Raw genomic sequence first — 11,077 nt, 5'->3', positions numbered from 1 at the left:
CCCCCCATTCCCCCCATTACAGCGATGATCCCAGCGCGAAAGCGTCTGTGATTTTGACGTCTATCAATTCAGACTCATTAGGGATTCTCCTTCGGCGGTTCGGTCTGAGCTCCTATGCACACGTCATGTTTTTCATCTAGCGTACCAGAGCCATTAGGGAATTACCTCCGTATCTATGCTTTTTATGCTTTGGTGGACTTGCCCACTGGTAAGACCGGCGAAATTGCTGGATGGATACTAGTTTCGGGAAATCGTTCTTTCCGCTGACCAGTTTTTTTCCCTTTCTCGCATTTACTTTTTCTCGGCTGTGCTGATCGGTTCAGATTTTCTATCCTGCGTCGCGTACCTGCCATCTGCATTCGCAGTGGCGTATCCGTCGCTGCTGCGGATGCAGTTTGGAAAGAGAGCAGCTCTGGCGTTCTACGGATCGCGTTGGAAACGGTTTGCTTCATGCAACTTAGGATCAAGTACATTTATTTTCTCGGCAGCCTTCAAGCTGTTCTTGCAGACCTTTTGCCTGCGTTAGCGTAAAGCGCTCTACCATTCGTCTACCGCAATCTAGGTGACTCTTATGCGCAATATACCCACTCCTGGTTCAGAATCTCATCTTTTGCAGAGGAGATGCTAAGGTGCGTTACATCACTCGCTACTGTATGGTCTCTCGGATTAGAGGTTGCGAGAGTCTCGCTGCTTGCCGACCCTCCGCCAAAATTTCAGTGCTTGACCATACGCTAAGACTTCTTCCTTTTACCGTCTACAGTAGGTGGCGTTAATACTTGCTCTTCCGTTCGTGTATATTATTTTTTTTGTACTTTCTATATTGTGTGCCCTGCGAACGCTTTGCGAACTCTGTCCGCCACTTCACTCCACGTTCGTGTTGCCGATCTAGAGAATCGTTACAATGACCTCTTCTGGAGCGACTGCTCTATCGGGGCCGCTTGCATTTGCGATCGAATTGTATCATAGTATTGCTTTGGATTCAATGGCGTTTCTAACTTTCTGTATGTGTATTCTACTGATTTTCGCGTTCAAGGCAGAGGCGTCCGATGAGTTGTTCACTTAAAAAATGTCAGACTTTTGTAATTGGAGGTAGTGGGTTTTGGGTGGCCGGTGTTGCCGGATGTCAGAAGGAAACGCGACATAGTGTCTAGCGAAGACGGTCAGGAAAGTAGAAGAAGCAACATGGGGAGGCCTTACATCGATGGCTGCCATAGTGACGTCTGTGCGACGAGATGGTGGTGGAATCCTATATTCTTCAACATATCTATGACCCGTACTACTGATTGTTTCAAGACGCTATTAGAAACCGCGTCGATTCGCACTCCAGGAATGTTTGTAGCTCTTGTTTAGGAGTGACGCATTTGCAGATCGAGCAGCATCGCGACGTAACGCACATCGCAAAAGTGGTATTTCCGGAATAGTTTTTCAAAGAGAATTCTATCAACCACCTGATTTCTCCGAATAGGGAAGCATCAATGAGAAGAGAGCGGGCGGATGCCTACCTCAAAATTTACGAGAAATTCCGCGACAACGGTGCTGGACACAGGGGTGACGCAGATATGTACGAATACAGGGCAATGGGTTGCCTCACGAACGCGAGGAACCAAAAAATCTTAACCGTCATCTTTTCCATGAATGGCGCCCCCTTTGCGCTCTACGCGGGCTTTTTCGCGAAGGGATGCGGCCAATCATCGATGTTATCAGGAACGATCGCCAGCATGAACAGGAGAACATATCCGTCGACATGGTCATATCATGAAAGTTAACGAATGACGCTTCTGTTATCCGCGCCACTAGTCTAAAGCATCGTTCGGTCTTTGGGCTTGTCAACCCATGAGAAATATTTTCAGATATGAGTAATGACGAAGAGATTTGTTCCCCCCCTCCTCATGTCCTACTCCATGTTTTGGAGCCTAGATCTCGAACGCAAGGCCGAAATGGAGCTGAGTATGGATATAATGAATTGCTGGAGAAATGAAACTGAAGACCTTTTCCTGTTGCGGTTTATTTTTCGTCCGGTTATGCGAGCTCAAGTCATATTTTGTGAATATCGACTCTAGATTTCTTTAGGCCTTCAAGAAAGAGATTTATCCAGTGCTCGATAGAGGCACCAAAGAGGTCACTGGTGAAGCCCGGGACACCTACTGGAAGAATAACTTCGATTGCAAGCGTCCGATACCGGCCAAAAGAAGGTATTCACGGGGGCCATCGATGACGATGGGGTATACATATTGGTTCACTTTCAGCGGTTGCAGGCACTTCGTCCTATCCCGTCTCCGTTACCGCCCTTGCCGAAGCACGAAAACAAGACGAAAGGCCACGGGACGTATCATCTACACGAGAACGACTTCGTCGTCGGCCTTTACTCCTGGAATACTGACGTCATTACCATCGCTGTACCCAAGCGTTCCTAAGATTTTACTAAATGTTGCTTACGTCAGAAAGGCATGCGTCTTTTTCAGGATCTCGAGATCGAGGTACTACCGAGAAGCGGGAATCATGAATCCGGGGAAGATAATTGAGACTTTAAATGCAGGAGTGAAAGAGTATCTGGAGGTTATGGGCGAGTTGACGAGCCGACGAGCGGACTCTCAGGCTTTTCGAGAATTCATGAAGGTTCGTTTTGTCCACTGGGATGCGCTGTAGAAGAAGTGTAGAAGGCCCCGGTGGGCTAGTCTACCTATGAGTCCTTACTGTGGTAGGAAGCGTTCATTCGCGAACTTTTTCAATGCGTTGAACGCCTCCAGGAGAATGAGAGTCAGTGGCTCATAGTAGCCTATGGGGCATGGAGCTGGGCTCCAAAAAGCGGACTACGCCAGCTTCGTCGACGAGGACATACAATGTGTGTGCACGGCGTTTTCTTACAATCCCTGTAGACGGGTTCCGAACATTGTGTACACACCATGCGCTGGGCTGTATACTTCAGAGAGTGGAGATGGAAAAGTGTCAGCGCAGCCCTGAGGAATTAGCAAAGTACGGACCGCTGACGGAACTGCTAATGGAAAGAAGGGCGAAAGTTCCTGGACTACTTGCAATAGCAAGTACAACGAATGAGGGCAAGAAACGGATGGGGTATGTAAATCGTGCCTTTGATGCCGCCATCAATTTCAGAAGAAGTGCGGTGCTGGAGAAAGTACCTCCAGAGTCGACATGAGAGAACTTTGATGGACAACCTCTCAAACTCGATTTATATGAGACAAGATTGGAAGCAGGAGTAGGTGGCCGGTCCAAAAAGACGGGGGGCGTCTGCATAGCAATTGGAGACTTCTTGGTAGGGCGGGCTTCTCGCCAGTACTGTACACCGCTGGCGCCGTTCGAGTGTAAAAGGCGGTGGTGGCCTGGAAGCTCGGACTCGTCGTCGGTGAGCACCAGACGTTTCCGAACAGTAGCCGAACAGTAGCCGAACAGTAGCCGAACAGTAGCCGAACAGTAGCCGAACAGTAGCCGAGCGCTTCCAAAGCACTGCACCAGTTGCAACAGGAGCGACGCCCAGGCACACGACCGGATTTTGGGAAACGCTGCAGTTGCTGGTGTACGAGCCGGTGCGTACCCGCCGAGAACGAGCAGGTCATCTTCGTCCGTGATCCCGGCACTCAAAGTGCACTCAGGCCCAGGCAGCTATTACCTCCTGTGCCTGCACGCGCAGTATCGCCGTCGGAGCGTACGCACTGTCAAGCACGTCAAACGTTCAAAGAGCTAGCTAGTCGGCGAGTAGTTTACGTTCTTCAATCACACGCGAAGCAGCAGCGGCAGCGTCGAGCGCCTGCCTTTGACAGCGGCCTGTCCGCAGACGACTGCACACGCCTAACCGCTGCCCCTGGTGACCCCCGAGGCGGGACACTTTGGTGATTCCTGCGCCGGCCGTACTCCCACGGACCTAAAATGGCGCCTGCTGTCAAGCGAAGAGCCGCGGACGCCACCGCCGCTTCGCTACCCGCCTCGTCGCCGTCAGCTGAGCGTGTGCAGGCGGCAGACTTGGACGTCATGCATCAGGGCCGCACCAAAGTGGACACACCACAGCATGAGCACCAGGGCGCTCACCCGCGGAAACAACAGGCATCACCACTCGAACGACTAGTGCTGCGCTCGACTGCGCACGTACGCGCGAACCCGGACGCCTGGCTCACGGGTGCGCTCGTGCTGCTTGGACTGTGGACGCGCCTCTACCGGATCCGCTGGCCACCCGAATGCGTCTTCGATGAGGTTCACTTTGCGTCGTTCGCACACCACTACCTCAATCGCACCTACTTCTTTGATATCCACCCGCCTCTGGCGAAGCTCACGCTGGCTGCAGTCGCGAAACTCGCTGGTGACGTCCCGAATCGCGACTGGTACGTCGACAAGGTCTACCCACCAGACAGCCGGTACTATGCGATGCGCGCGTGCGCTGGCGTCTTCGGGGCGCTCCTGCCTCCGCTAGGCTTCCGCATCGCCCGCGGGATGGGTATGTCGCGGATCGCAGCCACTAGTGTGGGCGTGTTTCTGCTCTTCGACATGCTGAACCTGATCGAGGCGCGCCATATCCTCACGGACTCGCAGCTCATCTTCTACTCCGCGCTATGCATCGATGCGTTCGTGCGGCTGTGGCGCACGCCTCTAGCGAGCCGCGCTCGACGCTGGGCTGCAGTGCGCGCCGGCCTCGCGAGCGGTGCAGCGCTCTCAGTGAAGTGGACCACGCTCGTGGTGCCCGGCCTCTTCGGCCTCGAGTCGGTTGCCGGCGCTGCGCTCGCCGCCGAACCGCTCGAGTGGAGCACCTGCGCGATCGTCGCCGCAACAGCCCTGCTCTTGTACGTGGCGCTCTGGTACCCGCACTTTCAGATTCTGATCTATAATGGACCAGGCGGTGACTTTATGAGCGCCGAGTTCCAGCGGACCCTCATTGGTCGCGACGGCTACGACCCGCAGGCCCGAAAGCCGCCTTTCCTCAAGCTCGTCTGGCAGCTCAACAAGGAGATGCTGCTGGCGAACGCGCGCATCCTCGATGAGCACCAGTGGCAAGCGCGCTGGCACACATGGCCCTACGTAGGCCGTGGCCTCCTCTACTGGGATCGCTGGCAGGAGGGTACGTTGGATGCTGACGGGCGACCGCTGCGCCCGCATCACGCCATGCAGATCTATCTGATCGGGAATCCGCTGCTATTCTGGATGTGCTTGGCAGCGGTGCTTGGTACAGTGGCGGCAATGCCGTTCTTGCTGCGCCTGATTCGCCAGCGGAAAAAGCGTGGAACGAGCACGGACGCATGGGAGCGCTACCTGCGGCTGGCAACATTCCTTCTGCTTGGCTATGCGCTCGGCATTCTCCCGTACATGCCGATCCAGCGAAGTACGTTTATCTACCACTACCTGCCATCGCTGTTGTTCGCGGAGCTGCTTTTTGCGCACGCGGTCCTCGATCTGCCGGCGCTACCGTCGGTGCTGCAGCTGCCGCTCGCCGGTATCGTCTGGATCGTTGTCTTCTGGTGCTTCTGGTACTTCCGCGCCTGGGTCTATGGACACATCGCGCTCACCGCCGACGACCATGAGGCCATGCGCTGGATCAAGTACACTTCCAGCGTTGGCGACAACAAGGGATGGCACTGAAAACGACGTTATGGGAATATGCAGGCGACACAGCTCAGCAGCGTGCCCTCAAAGGAGCGCCTCGAGTGCGCAGCGGCGTTGCCAGCGGGAAATTAACCGAGGCGCACGCATCGCGCGCGCCCATGCGTGTCACGGGCACGCACCCCGATGCGTGCATCGATACCCTTGACGCCTCCATGTGATCGAATCCGCTGGGGATGCGCATGTGTGCATGCTCCAAGTGTATTTGTGACATGCGTGCCTTGAACGATCCTTGTTTGTGACGCCTGGTTGTGCGTGTAACCGCTGGAAACGCATACGTGTTGTTCTTCCAAAGACATGCACTAGATGCAGGCCTGGAAATCGCATCCCCTAGGACTTGTAGGCAGCAAAGTGGCGCACTGTCGAGCACGTCGGCACTGGGAGCGTGCTCAGCGCATGCAATAGAGCGCACAGTCTCGACTGAGGTGAAGAGGCTTGCGTCATAGATTAGTTTGTGAACTCGAATCTCGCGGCGACTGGATGCGTGGACTTTACTGACTGGCAGCTGTCGCCCGTATGGGGGGCCACAGCGGGGTGCAAGCGTGACGCTAGAGTCGCTCGCTGAGAATGGACGCTACTGTGTGCTCATCAGCAGGGCTCAGTGCGCCACGACTGGTGCGCAACGCCACCGAACGCGTTTTTCGTCATAAAGGGGCGGTGTCCGTGCATTGGTGTCTCGGATACAGCACCATCCGCAAGATGCATCGCGCGCGCTCCTCCGCATTCGGATGAGCAATCGCTTCTAGCCATGCTATAGCAGCTGATGCGCTCGGAGTATGCTCGGGAGCACATATTCCGCTCCTGTTTTCCACAGAGAGATGTATGCATCAAACCTCGTGTGCACAAAGTGCCCAGAAGCTCTTGATATCCAAAGAAGAGTCGTCAGTGTTTCCACAATCTTTTTTTGTTTGCCGCTTCACAGCAGCATTCCCCTTTCCAAACATGGAGGATAGATCTTACCACGCTTCGGTTTCCGCACAAACTGCACACGCCCGCTGCGACGCCAGATGCACTAGCGGGGTTAGCGTTCAGAGGCAGAACGCTTCCTCTTCGCATCCCTGCATCTATTGAATCGATATCTGGCCAACGTATTCATGGACAATCTTGTCCAGGAAACAATATCAAATGCACCGTCTTGAACCTTACCGGATACATCATCATCACGCCTAACCAGCAGCGAGGCTTACTGTGCCGCTTTGATGCATAGGCATCTCGAATAGGCTTTGGGTTTCTGATGATCGAGACGCTGGTTATTCTGTACGCAGTTGAACATAATCTGTCCCAACCATGGCGGCGACGTCCGCAGAACGCCTTATGTTTTGTTTACCAACAAGCAAAGAATGTTCGACATGCTCTGCAGCAGCCATATCCCCTTGGCGTTGCGCACACTTATTCTGGGTAGAGCAAGTGCCTGACCGCTCCCAAGTGCAAAGTATGCGCCGAGTAAAATTCAGATTCGTTGATGTGTTCAAGACGACTACTGGGTTTCGGGATTGAAAGCATGACATGCGTGCACAGCTCTTTGTTTGCACGAATATCTTCATTTGGACGCCAGGATTCTTTCAGCACCGTCGAGGTTCGCATAGCAGTCCTGATGCAGGCTTTGTCTGTCTACCTTGCCAGGTTCAGCTCATACGCGATGAGGTCCGTAGCAAAAGGTATCCAAAAGAAGCGTCACATCCTCACTCGAACTCTTCGAACTTTTGGGTCACTTCCACAGACCAAAGAGTCACTCATAAGTCGATCGTGATCTGCATTCGGAAGCAGGTCCGCAATTCCGCACAAAACGATCAGCTTCTGTCTAAAAGCCTCCAAGGTCACAGGTAATTTAAAGTCTCAACGCGTCGTCGAGAAACAGAGACTTTTTCTGCGCACGCTATGGCGCAAATGAATAGGCCTCGTCAACCTCTTCTTTGGACGGATCATGGCGTGCACTCGCAGTTGGGCCGGCTCTATAAAGGTGTCATATGCTCGAATGACACCATGCCTTCCACGATCTCTCCATTAGAATGAACAGCACGACACATGCCGAATTCGCATCCAACGGAATAATCATGGGCCGCCACGCTCATTGCATGAAACTCAGACGAAAATACAAAAAGTGTCCTTTGACGGGGCATTCGATTTACCACGACAAGCAGAGGCAACCGACAAACGTCCTGATTCTCTTAGAGGCCGCGCTCATATGCAGACAAAGCTGCGCACATATTACCACGGCAGGCTTGTGCAAAAACTTCGGGCAAGGCCACCCGCAAGACACTTTCTCAGGAGAAGACGAGCGCGTAATCTAATAGAGCATTGGATGCGAGGCTAGGCTATGGTCACTGCCCACCAAAATATCGACGACTACAGGACAGGTCTATGCCTGCGCAGAATTCGGTACGGATCTCCAAACAAGACCAAATGGAGCCTATTCACGCAACCAAGAACGAGCTATGTTAAGAACATATGCGACTGAATCATGCATAGTGAACTGAGACCGATCGACGACAATTTTCAACCTGGTAATCGGAACTGTACCGATCAGTAAAGCATCCTCTGTCGGGAATGCCGCTCTCCTCTATTCTTCGTGGGCCATGATCCGCGGGCTGTTCGATAAGCCACAACAGGCACGAGAACCAACAGCGTCCTCTACAGGTACGATTTCCGACACTAGTCAAGCTTCACAGACAAGTATATTCGTCGCACAAACCCGAGCGCTGCGAGGAAGCCAACGGCACCGAGCGCCACACCGATAAAGGATGAGGCGATGGCCGCATAGACAACAAAGAGCAAGCAAGAAATTGCTGTTTCGCCGTCAATTTCGTGTTTTTTCCACAAATATAACACAGAATAGAGAAAAACGTAGCCTCCAGTGCTAGAAGATACCATGAAAGAGTACCACGGCCAACGCCAGTCTTCTGACGAAAGTCGAATGTATACAAAAATCATGCTGTTCAGAGCTGTCGTCAACAGCAAAATGAAAAACGATGCTGTCAGAAAACCGAAAAAGTAGTAGTAGCGCTGGAAGAGTACTGAATTCAGAATGAAGAACAGCGAGAGGAAAAGGCTACCGAACGGGAGCAAACCGCCTACCAACATTCCCACCCAGGTGCGTGCGTAGAGCGGTAACTGTGGGATCTGCCGTGGAATCAAATTCGTCCGACAGGGGAAATCAATCGCTGGCTTCCTGTACCCCAAATACGAACCCAAAAACGCCATCGGTATAGATATCCCAAACCAAAGGACAAACATGTACAGAAGCGTTACGAACGGGACCGCCGCTGAAGACTGCAGCATCCACAGAAGCAGGTTCAGGCCAAAAAACGTTGCGAAACATATACCCGGAAAGAGGATCGCCGTTGAGAGCGTCACCCGTTTCGGCATGGTGCCACGATAGGATTTGTAGATGCGGGCAGCAACGTAGCCGCCCGGAAATGCCATAACCAGCCAAAGCATGACCATCGCGGTTACGAGACCGCCCCGGTTTGCCGGTGACAAAAAGCCGGCCATCGCAATAACGAGTACGACAACAAGCATTCCAAGAAGCTGAGCGCCGCTGCCCACAAGGACGGCGAAAATGTTCAGATTCCGCGGAGCCCGAAATACATCCCCGTGAACGAGCTTCCAGCCGTACTCCTCCTCGTCCGCTTCCTCGCCATCGGCCGCGCTATTGTATCGCAAAAGATCTTGGCGCAAGGTCCTCAGAAGGATCATGAACACTGTGGCAGCAAGAAAAACCACAATTAGCGACGAATTCAAGATGCTGAACCAGTGTATCGACGAGGCGGTAGGTGGCTGTTGCAGATAAATATCCCAGCGAGAGCCCCAAGCCACGGCGCTCTCACTAAACTCCACATCGTACGTGTAGAAGACATCTGCGCCCGGCTCTACCACTTGCCGAGGCGCGTTCACGTCGGGTCCCGTGGCGGTTGAGCACGTCGATAGCAGCGTTGTGTTCGGTTTCCGCGAGTCAGAGTTCGCAGCCTCGCTATGTTGAATAGACAGCGCTGCAACCTCAAATCCGACAATGCGATAGCCTTTCGTCGGAATTTTCAGACCTCCGCTTGGCCTATGGTAATAGATCTTGAACGAAAGGTGGTTGTTAAGGTACGTACCCGCTGCGTCTGCGACCCCGAGGGGGTAGCCACGCTCGATCCCGATTTTCTGCCCCTCACCGTAGATAGGTTCTCCTACGGGCAAGTTATCCAGCTGAAGCAAGACGCGGTACTCCTGACGGATGCGTTGTGCGAGAATATTTGCGTCACGCTCGCGCAAACGCCGCCTGCAAAGCACGGCGCAGGTCTTGTCCTCGAGCATGCGCACCTCAAACGGCGTTGAGTAGATGCGGGCTCCAGATAACAATTCCCCAAGGTTTTCAGGATACTTCTTAAGTTTCTTTGGACGACAGAACGGCAGTGAATAGTAGTTGTACGGCAGCACTGACTTGCTGGAAACAAGTTTCGTCGTCTTAATGGTGAGCGCAGCACCCTGCGGATAATCCACGGGGGCAACCCCCGGAATGTAGAACCCCACCGCATTGCTTGTCTGCACTAGGATGATCACCAAGTATACAGTGATCCATAGCAGCCGCTTCCAGGTTACGTCGAACATGTCTGCTCCGTGGGCTCGTCTACGTTCGCTAGACCGCCAACGGACGCTGGGCGGTCCTCGCAGCGACCCACTCCGGCGGATTTCGGGACCAGCAGCGCACGACGCGGCAGGCGCTGCGCGCTTTCGCGGCACTGTGGATACAGGCGGCCCGGCAGTTCGACGTTCTCTAGCGAATAACAGCTTCAATGCACAGCAATGCACAACTGAAGCCCTTTGCTTCGTTCTAGCTTTTGTGTGTGTGCCTAAACGAGCTGCAATAAGGATCATCCCTGCGAAGAACGATGCGCGAAGAAGCGCCAAATCGCGGACACGTTTTCGGAATGCATGCATGCGTGCCTGCATGCGTGCAACGACGTGTCCGTGCCTGCCGTCTTGCAGCGATCCCTGTGACACATCATTCAAAATAGTATTGGTGTTCTTCGGTGCATTTCTTGAGAGACTGTGACGGGCCCACGGAGTAAGTCTCGATGACGCGCGGGTGCTCGGTACACTCCATGCTCTTCGGGCACGCTCATAACATCGTCTCGTGCGGTCGCGCACAGCGCATCGACAGAGGTGCATGACAGTAGGTCGCCCGGGAAGCCACGCTCGAGCATCATAGGGGTTTTACCATAGCTGAGGCTATTGCGCAAATCGCACGCAGGGAGCCCGTGTACGATGCAAGTGCCAGACTTGCTTGTATATGTCCGTGCGAGTGCATATGACGGTTGTCTCTTACTTCAGACGGTGCGTTCGGGACACTTGTGCCGCTCCGTGCTTACTGTTGCAAATGCATGCCGTGATCCCGCCCACATTGGCCCACGATCGCTTCGCCGAGCCTGACAGTGCGTCTGCGATGGCGCCAGAGCTGCTTCGCAGTGTCGCTTAATTTTGCTCCACCCAT

The 11,077-nt window shown here is 53.7% G+C and overlaps 2 protein-coding genes across 2 annotated transcripts, besides 2 other annotated features; one reads left to right on the top strand and one right to left on the bottom strand.

The window, feature by feature from the left end:
* The first annotated feature begins 152 nt into the window (after positions 1-152).
* Positions 153-3,334: a sequence feature (repetitive element).
* Positions 1,166-3,385: a sequence feature (repetitive element).
* Positions 3,386-3,882: 497 nt separating this feature from the next.
* Positions 3,883-5,580, top strand: CYME_CMQ474C (similar to dolichyl-phosphate-mannose:protein mannosyltransferase; the record flags this gene model as incomplete). Its single annotated transcript, XM_005538274.1, has 1 exon — positions 3,883-5,580. The coding sequence occupies one exon, from the start codon at positions 3,883-3,885 to the stop codon at positions 5,578-5,580; it is 1,698 nt and encodes a 565-aa protein (XP_005538331.1).
* A 2,673-nt stretch (positions 5,581-8,253) lies between these two features.
* Positions 8,254-10,194, bottom strand: CYME_CMQ473C (transmembrane 9 superfamily protein; the record flags this gene model as incomplete). Its single annotated transcript, XM_005538273.1, has 1 exon — positions 8,254-10,194. One exon carries the CDS (start codon positions 10,192-10,194, stop codon positions 8,254-8,256), a length of 1,941 nt encoding a protein of 646 aa, XP_005538330.1.
* Positions 10,195-11,077: the final 883 nt, after the last annotated feature.

Source organism: Cyanidioschyzon merolae, chromosome 17 (assembly GCF_000091205.1).
Source record: "Cyanidioschyzon merolae strain 10D DNA, chromosome 17, complete genome".
Taxonomy (NCBI): domain Eukaryota; phylum Rhodophyta; class Bangiophyceae; order Cyanidiales; family Cyanidiaceae; genus Cyanidioschyzon; species Cyanidioschyzon merolae.
The sequence above is the reverse complement of the archived record's forward strand: the minus strand, read 5'-3'. Positions and strand labels throughout refer to the sequence as shown.